Source organism: Zonotrichia leucophrys, chromosome 1 (genome assembly GCF_028769735.1).
Source record: "Zonotrichia leucophrys gambelii isolate GWCS_2022_RI chromosome 1, RI_Zleu_2.0, whole genome shotgun sequence".
Classification (NCBI taxonomy): domain Eukaryota; kingdom Metazoa; phylum Chordata; class Aves; order Passeriformes; family Passerellidae; genus Zonotrichia; species Zonotrichia leucophrys.
This window is the reverse complement of record NC_088169.1, coordinates 54,389,696-54,405,382: the sequence shown is the minus strand read 5'-3', so window position 1 is coordinate 54,405,382 and position 15,687 is coordinate 54,389,696. Positions and strand designations below refer to the sequence as shown.

The 15,687-nt window shown below is 36.4% G+C and overlaps 1 protein-coding gene across 9 annotated transcripts in view; it reads right to left on the bottom strand.

Moving 5' to 3' along the window:
• PCDH9 (protocadherin 9) overlaps nucleotides 1-15,687 on the bottom strand; it is a 680,886-nt gene that overhangs the window by 242,802 nt on the left and 422,397 nt on the right. For 5 of the 9 annotated variants that reach the window (XM_064713538.1, XM_064713546.1, XM_064713555.1 and 2 more), the window contains one exon: nucleotides 26-227. In XM_064713538.1, the coding sequence (XP_064569608.1) occupies nucleotides 26-227 (202 nt within the window). The remainder of the gene's footprint in view (nucleotides 1-25; nucleotides 228-15,687) is intronic. The other 4 variants (XM_064713565.1, XM_064713584.1, XM_064713593.1 and 1 more) reach the window with 1 other exon arrangement.

Here is a 15,687-nt window from a genome sequence, read left to right as displayed (position 1 = left end):
AAGCAGAGATAAGGAGATGACTCACCCGAGTTGGGGTCAGAATTGCCATCAGCTTCAGTCCTCTTGTCCGGAGAAGCCTGGTCGTAGAATTCGTCCTGCGGCTGAACCAGAGGGAGAGGGTGTGAGATCAGGGTTCCACCACCCACTGGCTCGTGGTCTCCCAGACCACTGTCACTGCAGCTTTCCTGGGAGCCATCGGGGAGGTGAAATGTAACACGGCGCTGGGACTACAAAGAAGAGCACAGGACACACTGATTAGTGCTCTTCTTTTCAGTTCACTTGATTTTATTTTTTTTTTTAACTTTTGACATAAAAATAGATCCCTGGCAATGCTTAAGAAGCAATTGCTATTATCATGTTTGCTTGCTGTTTCTTTGTGGTTTGGTTTATCTTTCTTTCTTTTTTCTTTTTTTTTTTCTGGCTTGCTTTTAGATGGGAAATTGGCCAATGGGAGAGACAATTTTCAAAGGTCTATCAAAGGTCTATATGTGCTCATCCATGAAGTAAACTTCTTCTAAGAAATTAATCAGTGGAAAAGTAGGTATATTTCTAATAATTTTCAAAACACAATCTATTTAAAAACCCCTCTCTGAGAAGCAAAAACCATTAGAAACTATGTTATGAAAAGCAAATGACATAAAAAAAATTTAATAAGTACATATTTCTGAGGTTAAAAACTGTATTATCATTATTCAAACTGGAAAAAAAAGACATCCACCAAACCAAAAAACCCATAAAAATGGTTGTCATCTTGGGAATAGTAGCATGAATAAACAGCTGTCTGTATTTAACTGGCAGCAGTCATGTACCTAAAATGAATAATTAAGATTGATAATATATGTGTGAACTCACAGTGTTCAGCAAAGAATCACAAAATGCAATGACAGGATAAACAATTATCAATTTGGTAAGAGAAATTAAAATAAAAAAAGCACAGAGTTTGCACAAAAAACCACAGGGACTGAGAGGCAGAATTACACATTTTACTGAACTTCTTAAAAAAAATAAACCTACAGCCATTTCAAAAGGAAAAAAAAAAAACCCCAACAAACAAAACCTTCAGTGTGCACTTGGATTAGTTAACTGTTATTGATTTTGAACCTCTCTCATCTGGAGAAATAATCTGACTTTTGAATTGTGGCCACAGAATGATACAGTGATTCCCCAAGAGCTTCAGAGCTGATAGCACCGCTGCAAATTGTTTAGCAACCATGACTGTTGGATTCATGAAAGGAATATTACAGGTCTTCATGGATCAAAATACTGCATCTTTGAAGGATCGGAAGCAACTAGTTTAAGAGTACCTCAAGAGAGTGATTAAATTAAGTTAAGCACATCTTCCCACCAAAAAAAAAAATTGGCAGCTTCAGTGGTCTGGTTTGCTAGATTAATTTAGGATAAAGTAGAAATTCACAAAGTTTTTCTTAAGCATAGTAACTGTTTAGTTTAATGGCTATTTCTCATCAATATTAGTAATCTGAAATTTATGGGGTATATCTAAGCTCATTATTCAAGATTTCTACAGCGTCAGAAGAGAAGGAAACATTTGCAATGGTATCTTCCAGTAGTTAATACTTTTTAAAGTAGTTAACATAAGGTGTCCTGTATCCATCCTGAAACCACATCAGGTCCCAACTTTCCCTTTTTTTCTCCTCCTTTTTTCATTTTTCTTTTAATGAGAAAAACCTCAAGTTAATAGTACTAACTATTTAATAGTTTGCTTATTAAAGACTATTTGTTAATGGTAATTGCTACCATTTTATATGATGATCAATAAAATCTACCAGGTTTCTTTTTCTTCATCTCCCTTGGGTGGATATAGTTGATTAAGTCAACTTTAGATTACTGTGTTATTCAGTATAGAAATACATGTAATACTATTTGCTCTTGGCTGTGATTTTATAATTAGTATTTTGCTTTTAAGTTCCTTTTCTAGCTTTAGGAATAGAATCCAGCTGTAGAAAACCAAATAGATCCTCTGAGTCATTGGATGTATTCATTACATCAACAGATAACCTAACTCTATATGTGTCACTAAGAAAAAACTTCAGCTCACACTTTGTTACTTTCTCTTACAACTTTTTTGTTCTAGAACTACCACTCTGAACAATTTTTAATTACTATCTCATTCTTCCCTTTCAATATGAGCACAATAGAAATGTAGCTAACAGCATAACTTAAAATCTTCTCTTTCTGCGACTACTTTCAGAAAGATAAAATTGGAGATCTGTTCTTCCAAACAAAGAACTTATGTCACTATCAAAGTCATCAAGTGGCTAACTGTTCTGATGCATCTCCCAACACCCACCCCCTCCTCAGGTCATGATCTGAGGAAAGGAGATTGCTTTCATTTGTTTTAAACCAAAAAGACACTATAAGAAGACATGAATGACTGAGAAATTAAGCCCTAAAATAGGGGAGGAGATGACATATTAGGTTTTAGGATCTGCAAAATAATAAAACCCCTATAACTAATTAGCTACCTAAATAAATAATTACAAAAGTGTCCTATTTCATGAGTTATATAGTAAAAGTACTGATCTTGGGTAACAAAAAATCCTCATACTAGCCAAAATCCACTCTCACTCTATACTGACAGTGACCAGTTAGACGGTAAAATGACCCAAGCCTAACACTTCCACTGGCAGCTTCTTTGCTATGAATTTTTAAATCCATACTTTAAATGATGAGAGAAAAGTACATTGTCTTGCCTTTCTGAGCCACTCTAGCAGAATGATCTGCTTTGGAATGTGGTCAACTCAAATAATGCCCTATTTTGCAAGCTATCATTGGTGGGCTGAGAGATGCTGTCATGTGCTGGTTTTGCCATTGAATTATGCTGAAAAGCAGTCTGACTCACCAACTCCAAATGAAGATCCTGATAGTGAGGCAAAGATTTGACAGATACGCTGCTAAGGAGACTTGGAGACATATGACTGGCAGTCAATCACTATATACTGTAGAAGTCCAGTCCACTTTCACACAGTTGGCTTCCTCTCCCATATTCCTTCTTAAGAGTGTATGAAGTTTTCTCCCTTGAAGTGGGGAAACCCCTTCAAGGACACTCACTGAGGCTGAGTTAAAGAGATCTGTCCATGAGCATTGGTGCGGTGAGTTACATCAAGCTTTACTTAATAGTGGTTTCCTTTTTGCTAGCCTTATGTAATAGCTTTGATATAGTGCACTACTATACACTGCTAATAGTTTTAGCTTTTACATTCTGTAGTAAATAAGTCTGATTAAGATCTTTTGTCTAATCATTTGTCATCTAAATAATAAATTATTTCATCTTTATAGAAATGTATCTGACTTGCCATCATTAATCCTGTGGGACAAAGTTACTTAAACCATTGACAAAGTCTGGGGTTAAGACTGGATCCAATGACAACTAAATTCCTCTCTGAGAAGTTTACAAAGCATGGCGGGGGGGGGCCCTTCTGCTCCCCATGACTCAACAGCAGGGTTTTTCCAATAAATTTTCTCTGAAGTTTCCATTCTCACCCACAACAGCTGCCCACTAAGGAATCCACAAATCATTACAAAGGGTTATAAAAAATCTAAGGGTCATGTAAACAGTGACCCATTTCCAGAGATGATGGATGGACAGCATGAGGTCCACAAAGAAATTTTAGATTAAATTGTGGTAACAAAACAATGAGGGAAACAAGCCTTCTGCAAAAAGAGACTCAAGAGCAAATGTTTAAGCTTGGGCATATTAGTAATTGAAAAGAAAGACTGTCCTCAATGTACCGAGAGCTTAAAAGTGTCAAGTAATGTGATATGTGGTCACTGCCCCCAGTGCCTGGTCCAGAACGCTCCTGCCTGGCTGTCGGAGCCCAGCCTGGGATTTCTAGGCTAGGAAAGCTGCTGCAGTACCAAGACTGAGTGTGTAACACAGACACACACATGGACAATGATTTGGCCACAGCTGTAGGTACACAGCCTCAGATAAGGCTCTAGCCCTTCAAGGGCAGAGAAGGTCAGTGTCCGGCTAGCTGAAGTTAAGGCTGACACCCAGCTGCATATCCTTCCAGCACCCCTCTGCGTTGTAAGGCCTAGGGCTGCGCTGGTTGCGGACTGGATCGCTGCTAAACGACAAGAAGGAAGGAGCTGGACACTCGCTGGGGGCGGAACAGGTTTATTGGAAAACCCACTATGCCAGCCATGGAGGTACCCACTGACGTACCAGCAAATGACTGAGAATAAAAGGCGTCTTAGGGTTATAAAGGGAAGGAGTGGACCCGGGAGGGGTTTACAGAAGATCAATAGGGGGAGGAGAGGGGATGAGCTTAACACAAATGACATAGTGGAGAGCCCAATAGGTACCAGGTATGGGAGGGGTCCCGGGACCACAGCCAACCACAACCCACAAAGAGGAGAAGCTTCTGGAATACTAGGTGGAGTGGGGGGGTGATTGACTTGGCCCAGGGAGGAGGAAAAGCATACATATAAGGGAAAAAGGGGAGGAGGAATTATATAACCTAAAAGATTGACAATAGAACTGGCAGGGTTGTGGTGGGAAAACTGAGGGGGGCAGAACCATTTTACACAAAATGGGGGGGAGCAGATACATAAAATGGGGGAGGCATTAAATGAACTTAACGAACACACTACAACACCGCAGCAGCGCCCCCCATTCAGGACTCACACCAGGCACAGTCACACAGAGACACATCCCCTGCTCCTCTTGGGCCGTCAGACGCAGAAAGTCACAGGTGCAGCACACACCCCTCACTGCCCGGGTTCACAAGCACCTAGCACCAGCACAGGCCCTCTGCCTGCCCAGAACCCCTGCCCAGATCCCAATCCCCCTTTCTGACCCCACAGCTCACCAGCTGCTCTCATGGGGGGCTCACTGCCCACATGCAGCACTCTCACACTTGTCCCACAGGCATGTTCTACACTCATGGATCCTCCGGAAATACCAGCATTGCTCCACTGCCTGCCAGATACCCCCACCCAGACCTGGGACTTCCTACTCCTGGCTGTCCCAGCTTGGAGTTTGCCAGTGAATCCACACCAACACACCATGCACAGATGGCTTGGGCAAGGTACACAGACTCTCCACTGGAGGCAGAACACATCACAGGATGTGGTGCATGGTCCAGATCCAGCACTGAACCCCTCACTGATTGTTCACTGAATTTCTTGTCACCACCACAGTAGAGACAGGAACTCTTCTTTCAGAAGAAAATCCAATATGCTTACACTATGCTCGTGTTTATCTACTCGCTCATGCAACAAAACCCAGGTTTGAATTCGTTTTACCTGAAGACAGATTCAAGTTGTTTTGAGTAATGAGGTTTATAGTTGTTACAACACTGGGACTAATGATAACAAGTAATTACAAGTTTAATTACATTACAACATACGTGGGATTATATAAGCATGAGGTAGGGTTATGGTTCAGGTCTCAACACTTGGCCAAAATTCACATATAAAATCTGTGACACATTCAGTCATAAATAAGCATTTGGTGGGGAGGAATAGTGATCTTCTTCAGGTCCTGAAAAAAATTCAGTCCTTATTTTTAATCAGGAAATATCACCTCGTTATGTGAAACCCAAAACTGAAACGTGGATTCAGTCAAAGCACTATAATTTTACCTCTGTTAAAGCAACTTCAATATATAATTCAGAACAATTAGACTCAGTGGGGTTTTTGAACCTGGGCTGAGTTTAAAATTCAGGAAAACAATCCTAGGAATCATTCTCCTTAAATCACCTATTGCAGCAGATTCCATGAAGCTCATCAAGGTGAAGCAGGACTTTATATCCACATGAGAAACACCATCTCAGATGGTGAAAATGGATAGCAAACTCCTGTGCTGAAAACAGGACAGTTCAAGCATAGTAGTAACACTTTTTTTCCCTGTTTTCGGACCAGGTGGTCAGCCAGCCAACACTTTTTTAACATAGTAACAACCAAATTATATCAAATCAAAGGCACATGAAACTGGTCTGGCTCCTTTTTTCCTGCTACAACAAAGTCAAATAGGTGCCTAGTATGTTCTAAGAACTGTAATTTGTGAAATTACGGAACACAAGTAATAGCTGTGGTACTTGAAAATGCCAATAAAAATAGCAACACAAACTCTGGTGTAGAGATGAGGAATGGATGGCAGAAGATGGGGACATTCTAATCTTACTGATCAAGTACAAAAAATTAGAACTTGTGTTTGACATAGAATAATGCATTTTTCTTTGTTATTATACTTTATTTGGAGATACTGAAAACACTTAAAATTGTATTTGTGTTGCAGCTTGTCATTTTTCTTTCCACATACTCTCCCATTCTATTTTTCTCAGTTCTTCTTAATATGAGGAATTCAGTGGTGCCCAATGACAGAGCAGGTAATCATGGGCACAAACTGAAACACTGGAGGTTCTGAACATCAAGAAACTATTTTTACTGGGAGGGTGACTGAGCACTGGCGCAAGTGGAGTAGATACACTCTGTAGTCTCCCTCCTTGGGGATATTCAAAAGCCATTTGGACACAGCTCTGGACAAGCAGTTGTAATTATCCCTGCTTGATCAGGGGGTTCACTAGACACCCTCCAGAGGCCCTGTCCAACCTCAGCCATTTTGTGATTCTGTCAACTCTAACTGAAAATAGAAGACAGTATCGAATTATTTGATGCATATTTTCCCAGAGCTGAAAACATAATTTTGTCCTGAAGTACTTTATTTTCTACAGTCTTAGCTGCATAAAATATATTCCCATACTAAAATTTCTAATTTCATCCATTACAAATCTATGGCTTTGGAAAAGTTGCATAGAGCATTATATTTTCAATATTGAAGCCCTTACACAACCAAAAGAATTGGTAGAAATTGTACCTCAGCATGGATTTCTAGAAAAGGTACTCCAATACTAGTGAGTTTAAGGCATTACTCATGAGACTAAGCTTTTTCACTGCTGCCCTGTTTTCCCAGACACACACACACATGGATAGAAAGTGGGCTGCAAATAATGTAAGGTATTTTGTTGACCTGAGTGATAAAAGCCTGAAGTACAGGAAAAATCATGCCATGTGATATCAAGTGTTTGAAATGTCCTGTGGCAGGTGAGTTATGAGCTGTGTGGAAACAGAACTTTAATGTAGGAAGTGTAAGCACTAAGTTTCAAAATTGTTCCCTTCTTTCCATTGTGCACTAGCTTCTAAAATGCATTTTATTTCCAATTATGTACTTGAAGCATACAGCAAGTTACAGAAATCAGTATTAAGAGGAGATTTAGCTTCTTTGTTACTCCAAAAACCAAACCTTCAAGCTTTGTACAACTATTGTATTGTTTTTGCTAATCAGGGATCCCAGAAATAATTATACTATTGTTCCATTGCTGAATGTCTCACAGGGACAAATTTGGCTACAGATCCTATCCATTGTTATAAACCAAGCTGTAATTAAAAAAACATTTCTACACTGGGTAGCTGGAAATAGAACCTGCTGAATTTTAACCATCCGAGTTGCATTTTGAGTTTACAAATTAGGTATTTTAAACTTTTTCAATCAATACAGTTGTGAATAAAAAAACCATGATTTCTCTCTTTGATTTTCCAAACAGGAAGAAGCCACTAAAAGATCCAGTTCACAGCAAGACAAATTAAACTTTAAAGAATGGGATGTAGGTCTGTATATCGGAATATATATTCAAGCACGACATTTTTTTTAATTGGAATTGAAATATTTTTTTTTAGATGTGGAGGTTTTGCGTCAACAAAAACTACTTCCCTTTCTTTTCTGAACTATTATGTATACTTTGTGTTAAGATGACAAAGAAATATTATGAAAAAAAAAACTTCAAAGAAAACATCCTGGGAATATTTTCCTTATGGAAAGATTGCTGATATGGAGGCTTAAAAGTGAAACTTGAACAAACAATTTACTTTTATTATGGAAAATAAACAGAAGAATCTATACCTGACGTAAGTTACTGAAACTTCACTCACTAATAAAGAAGTCAGAGGAGAAGCATATTAAAATAAAATCAAGTGTAAACAGTAGACAAATGTCCTAAAAAGCCTGCAGGATGATTAAATGATGATTATGGAGAAGATACTGCTTGTGCACAAGTTTAAGAAGATGTTGTAAAGACACAAGAAAAATTTATGCTTAATTCCAAACATCTTTGTGGAAGATGTCTGTTTCATAAAGTTTGTTCCTTCCAGGATCAAAACAGATTCCTATTTCATGTACTAAAACATGGATTTTTTTTTTTCTTATGAGATCAGGCCTGTAAATGAAGACCAAGTCACAAAAAAAGACTAGTAACAGTTTCAACAAAACATATCTATGTTTGTATTTGCTCTGGAGAAAGAACTGGCAAGGTCTTTGAATTAACATATGGTTCCTGTATCACTTTGTTTTATAAATAAACAATGACTTGTTATATTTTGCAGTTCTGATTGACTTAGTGAAAGGCCCCTAAAATATACAATCCACATTCTATTCCAGTTTGGAAAGATCAGTCAAGGACTGTTGCAGTGTGTCTCACAAGAAGGCCACAAAGCCCCTCAAACAGGGCTTTATCTAACTCAGCTCACTGATACACACCTTCCACTTTCATGTTTCACAGAACTTTGCAAAAAAAATATAAATCTGAGATAAAATCAATCTACTTTCTTAGTAAAAGCCACTCTTTCTTTTCCCTGGTAAACTTGGCTCAAGTCTGTGTTATGTACAAATTTTGCAGTAGATCCCTGCAATTTGCTAAGAGAAATAGAGATATTTTTTTCTTGGCTGCTTCTAAACTAAACTTCCTCACGCAGTCCCCATGGTAGTCCTTATTCAAGGATCCTGCTTGCAGGGGATAATCCATTCTCCATGCTCATCTTGATATCTTAGCCACAGAACCAAGATAATGGAGATAGATAGGGTTTTGGCCAATCTTTCAAGCTAAACTAAGAATGAAAAAAGAAAAAGCAATTGCTACAGCCTCTTCATGCTACTTCTTCATACCATGCTATCCAAATAAATAGCTGGAGTGCCTCAGTATATACCTCTTTTTCCCCTTAAGGTAACAATGTTGGTATTGATTTCAGAATGTAAATTGTTGCTATACCAGACAATAATTTGATTTCTTCTGCTCAATTTCTCAGTACTAAAATTTCATAGAAATCTGTAAATTACATTGCAATGTATTAAAAGGAAACATAAATATAATTACCTATTATATCTGTCTTGCTACTAAAGCTGCACAGAACTGGCCTTTTCATAAAGGTGAAAAACATTATTAATTACCATCTGATGCATGAATAGGTAGGAATTGACAGCGTGATGGTCCCAAGCATATTTAAACATGGAAAACAAAGAGCCTGTCTGGCTGGAGAGTTGTGTTAGCTTTACAGAGACAGTGAATGAAGAAAATGAAGAAAAATCTGCAGTCAAATCTTGTGGTTTCCATTAATGTTTGAGGCAGTATCACATTCTTCCCCTATTTATATGGTGATGTTCCTTCATTTTATTTCATGAAACTATAGTCTTTATTTCATAAATTCTTTCTGTGTTTTGTTAGGTTTTTGGGGCTTGGGGTTTTTATTTTTTTGGTTGGTTTGGTTTTGTTTTTAATTGGACATTCAAGAGAATGACAAACCTTTAACTAAAGACACTAGACAAAGGACTATCATATGTTTTAAGTTTTGCCTTCCTAATATCCACCTAAAAAGCAAAAAGTTCTTTTCTATAAGCATTTTAAATAAGCATTTCTATTTACCTAAAATCATCTTGACTGCAAGGTAAATTTGACATAACAGGAAAGCTAAATGTTAAATTTAATGCAGTCTAAATCAGAGCATTACCTAGTTCAACTTTGGAGTCTGGTAAAATATTAATAAATTTTGAACATTTTAAATATTATCCCCCATCCTCCTGAATTAATTGTCTGAGAAAAAGAAAATCAGTTCTAAGCCTACAATTATGAAAATTAATATATCAGATGCATGCAGGAATGGAAAATGGAGAGAAAAGGTGGAAATTTCTGTACAATACAACATAAAAGAAAATAGCCATATGTGTTGCCAATAGAAAACTAAGCTAATTTTCAGAAATATTATTCACCCAAATGGCTAGGCTAAAGCCCAAATGTTAGCTTGACATATTTATTACATATTTTTACCAGAAACTGTATGGATAAAATAGCCTGAGAAAGGATTCATTCAAAATGGAAAAAAAATTGTATCTACCTATTAAAAATTAAAAATCAGTGGAGGAGGAAAGGCACCTCTAATGAACATTCATGCCATCCTAAAAGAGATATAATTGAAAAATAACAGTACCATGCCTTTTTGGAATGACTGTACTCAATCACTGACTATAGATGACAAGGTAAACTTAGGGCATGTATTAGAAGATGTAACACAGATTAATTCCTTTGACAATTCTGTTGTTATAACCCTTGACATTAGAGAGACATGAAGTTCAGAGATTTCAAATTTAAATGCCCCAAATTAACCTACCTAGATCTTGCATTATGTTCAAAACTATTTAGCCACATGACTTTGGATATTTAATACTTAAAATTTTATCTGTGTTCAAGAAAATTATTTAAGACACAAGACCTTGAAGAAATAGATCTCACCGACAAAAAGATACTAGACTGACTTACACATCATTTAATTGTAATAGAACTGTATTTCATGTGATCTTTAGTAATTTGAAGATTTCAGTGATCTTCTATTTATTTATTTAGTTTTATTTTGGTGATGAGGTACTCCTAGCATGACAGATAATGCACATTACAAGTGCACTCAATTGAAGAAGCATTTCAGAAGCACTGTACCAATTACAATAACCAGAGTAACTTCTCTACACTCTGAGAAGTTTTACATTAATAAAAGCATGTGTTGATCAATAATGCATATGAAGTACTAAATGTAGAAACAGCTGTTGCTGAGATTTAACAAGTTAAATTATAATAATATATTTACCCTGATTTACATTCTGTAAGACTCATCCAGCTTTCATAATGTGAATGGGATAATAAAGCTTCAGGGACTCACTTTAACCTATAAATCACATTTTTAAATGTTAGAAGGAACAACTGAGAATATTTCCTGTCTCAGGACTGTACATTATCTGGAGGCTGCTTATAAAAGTAACCCTATTATTTTAATATATAAGAAAATTGACTACTATATTTGCATTTACATGTATAATGTTAACATAAATTATGATTATAGTATTTAATGAGTTACAGAAGTGTTCCATCAACTAAGGCTTATTAATTATATTGAGTAAACTGATACATGTTCTATGATGTCAACAATCATTACTGACACTGCATCTCACTGTTGAAGCCTAAAATTACTGTGCTACAGAAGTACTGTGTATTTAAGGTTCCATCACTGTCACTAACTACACAAGATATGCAGAGTTCTGCAGTGCCTGGAAGCAGGAAACTTTACAGCGATCTTCAGCAAAAAGACAGATGTGATAAAACCCCTTTAGTATTCTGTTCCATTAGCACTTTAGTATCACACATAACCTTGAAAATCAAGCAGGCCATGGATCTTGTGTGCAGGTAGCAATCTTTTGTCTGGGGTGATGCAGCTCTTGCTCTATATTAGAATTAATCTGTGATTTGAATGTTTTTATTTTAATAATGCATGTAAAAGGAAGAAAAATGTACTTCAATATCCTCAGGTTTAACAAAAAATGACCAGTGTCCACTAGGAAGTTTGTACCAAAGGCCTTTAAAAGTAGTAACTGTCCTAAACTGAAAAAAAAGTTTGTGAGGGCGGAGGGGAAGGTGGGGTGGGGGAAAGAAAATCTGAAGGCCTGTAAATGATCAAACTCTAAACTAACCAGTGTTCATAGTGACATCATGATGGAAATCTCCACTTTTATTTATGTGAGTTTGAGGAAATTCAATTAAGATTATATGGATCCTCAATAAAACAAGGATTTTAAAATGCAGAAAAAAGCAGAATTCTTATAAAGACACTAAGGATATTTTGTATTAGCATGGGGACAGGAGGAAGGAAAGGAAGGAGGCTCTCAATTTAGGGATGTTGATGAAGAATAGTAAATTAGGACATTGCTTCCTGAACTAGTAGTGGCCTGTATGGGTATCTGTCACTGTCAACTCACTGGGTGACAATTAATTCTGAGTCAGCAGTCGTGTCCTCTCCTACCAGCACAGAAAGCAGAAACGGCAGCAGCACTGCTCTTTGAGGACAAGAATGTTTGCATCTATGATTCCAGAAAGCAGCTGTACATCTATTAACGCAAGGAGCACTAGAGCTGTCACATTAGATAAATGGATCCACATTGGAAAAACTGAGCGTGGACACGATTGTCAAGGATAATATGGTTAAGCTAGTGCATCCTGGGAGAGATATAATTTCTGGAATATTTTAATTTTGAAACTAATATTATTATCCCAATTGATTCCACACACTATAAGCTAATTAAAACACCTCTGTTAACATATCTGCACCTCTAATAGAAAAAGAACTAGACAGTAATGTATTTCCACCATAAAAACCTATATTTTCTTAGTTAGGAGAGCATGTCCTTGAGAACTGCTTTCTTACCCACAGCTTTATGACTTTGTTTTAGGTTTTTTTGTTTGGTTGCTTTTTGTTTTGTTTTGTTTTTTAATTTAAACTCCCAAAGCTTTGGAGTTTTCATTTTGCATATGCAAACATGTGATACAGAAAATTAAAATTAAAAAAAAATCCCAGCTTTTCTCTTAGGATTCTCCAGTGTATTAAAAATACTGACTGCAAATTTCTCTTACAGCACATATAACACACATGTATATCTGCTTTGAACTATCTTATGATGTCAAAGCTTGAAAAACTAAACCCACAGAGCACACTAGTATTTTCAGTGGCTGAAGGATTTTTGGGGTTTTGTGTGTTATTTTGATAAGGGGTCTTTCATTCTCGTGCCATGTTAACTATTGGGACAAGTCTCTGCTACATGAAATTACAATCACAAATAAAACATGAAATCAAGAATAAGCCTATGAAGGTGTTTCCACACAGAGGTTTCTATTAAAAAAAAAAAAAAGTACCAGTAGCTTAGCCAGAAAGAGAGCTAAAACCTCATTAACAAACAGGATCAATAAAGAAACAAGAAAAAAATGACTTCTTGCATGGAAATCAGCAATGTGACAGTGGTATTGCTGTACTATCAAAACAGCAGATACTCTCAATGGTATCTCACTGTGAGAAAAAACAGTTAGGGTGTATTTTCTGCTGGCCTCAAGCAGAAGTCAAATGAGACCTGACAAGAATTATGATTATTATTAGACTCCATCCAATTTTCAGTATTTTCCACAAATTACATATGGCATGCTCTTGACACATTAAAAGTTATAGGGAAAATAAGAACTCCGACTATCATTTAGATAGTGTCAGGTAAGGCTGCCAATGCCATGCTCCCCTTAGAACAAGCAGAAAATGTTTGATATTCCACATTATATTCTGATGTTGAATAATAACCTACTTTGTGCTGCTTGAGATTAATGTAAGTAAAATAAAATCACACTGCTGAACTTTTTTCAGCAGCTTAAAAGAATAACTTTGTAGAAGTCTCTGAAGTTACATTAACTGATGCTAATAGTCACCTACTTTTACATGGCTTCTGTTGTAAAGACAGTCACTAAGTCACATTCAGAAAAATAAAGAACTTTATACAGCCTTGGCCTGTGACTTCTTCATTTTCTGTCTACAAAACTGGAGAAGTAGGAAGCTGGACACCTACCTTGAACATAAAACAGTTTAGTGATTGGTGCATTTTTTTTTCTAATGTGCATACCGGCAAGTGTCTCATTTCACAGAATTTGTTGGATGCCGTTACCTTTGATCCCAGTGTTTAAAACTGATGGATTTATTTGTGCACTCTCTGCCTAGTACACATGACCATGTTAATTAATACAAATGGCTAAGGACTGCTGGCTTTTGAGCCCAACATTTACTAACATTTCAAGGGCAATTTGTATCTGCTTTTCGAACTCTAGCTTTTCATTAGGCAAACTGACAAGCACAAAACTTCTGTCTCACATTTTATTTTGTGCAACAATACTAATTTAAATAAAAGCATGAAAATCACAGAGCCACAAAGGAATGAAACTGCACTTCACAAAAAAATTGTAAAGGTATATGCACATGTCTTATGTGTCTTCATTTCCCAGAGAATATTAAAAAATAAGTCTTTATAGTTTGTGTCCAAACCTAAACCAATTGTTGAAAAATATTGCTGTTACATCATGATAAATTCCACATTACTAGTTATCTACTGAACACTCAGGACACACTTCTAAGTAGGAAAATAGCATTAGAAAAATTATTAAATAAATTACTCCTATATATTGGCAAATTGAAATGGCTTGTTTTAATATTGATTTCTCACATACAGTAGCTCAGGATCATTTCTGAAATGATCCTTTCTATGACAGATGAGTGAAAATGCATGGTGGCACTTTGAGATTTAAGGTGTTATCAAACTGTAGAATAAATCACAGAGCTCAATGCCTGTGGAAGCTACCTTATCTCAGTCTTCACAGGTTGACAAGGCATGTAAAGAATGCATCCAGACTCCCTGGTTTGATCTCTATTGTTGACAGATCACAGATATGGAAGTCTGAGATATTTCCACAGTAACTGCAAGTAGGATGATAACCAGTCAAAAATGGCAGACAACCACACCTATTTCTTCAAAAAATGTGAAAGTGGAAAGGTGCTTATTTTCTTTAGAGAGGGTGACCAGAGGAAGAAGATGTCATTACATTTGCTAGTAATATTTTTAAAAGCAGTGAAAAGAGCAGTAAAAACAAGTTTTAGAAAATTCTCTGAAATAGAGACTTTAATACTTCTTCACACAATTTTGAATTTCCTTAGTAGAAAGAATAAATGTGGGCCTAACTTAGAAACCAGTATAGTCACTGAAAAGTTTTCCACTGATCTCAGTGGTATTAGGATTGTTTTATAGGCATTTCTGCTATAGGCATTTCAGTAAATTTAATAAAATTACACGTTTTTCCTGTCATCTGTTATTTTTATGATTGTTCTGACTTTACCAACCTTTTAAATCTAAATTACATTACTCACAGATAATATCTTTTTTACTAGAGATACTCATTATACATATTCTCCTTTTTTGCCCTGTGGTGTTGGATTTTCTTTTCTAATGTGTGCTAATAAGTATTCCTTCAATATAAAAAATTAAATCTGATTATGGCTTCTTAAATAAGCTTTAAGTATATTAAATAATCACTTTGGCTTGACATTAAGTGTTTTGTGTGTCCGTGTTTTGTCTGTACATACAAGTTCCTGTGCCTGAACTTCCTAGAATTAATTTAATATATATTCCTTTAATAGCTTATGTCTCTAGTTTCTAAATGGAGATCAAATTCTTATGTGTAATTAATGAACTATATATGAAGCCTGCCTTTAACTTCTGAATTATACAATGTCCAAAAAAAATGCAGTAAAAAATTATGTGGCAGTCAAAGCAGGATCGACATTTCAGTATGGAATGACAGGCATGCTTCATTAAAGGCCAAATCCTGCAGTTCTTGCTCAGAAGGTAATGGAGGCCTTGCACTGCAATAAGGAATTCTGATTTCATTGACAGGTAATTACTCTATTAATGGCTCCATTATGCAAAGACAGACCAGCCAAACTGCTAAGGTTTCAAGCATCCATCACTTTCGGTCCGACCAAACCTCCCATATA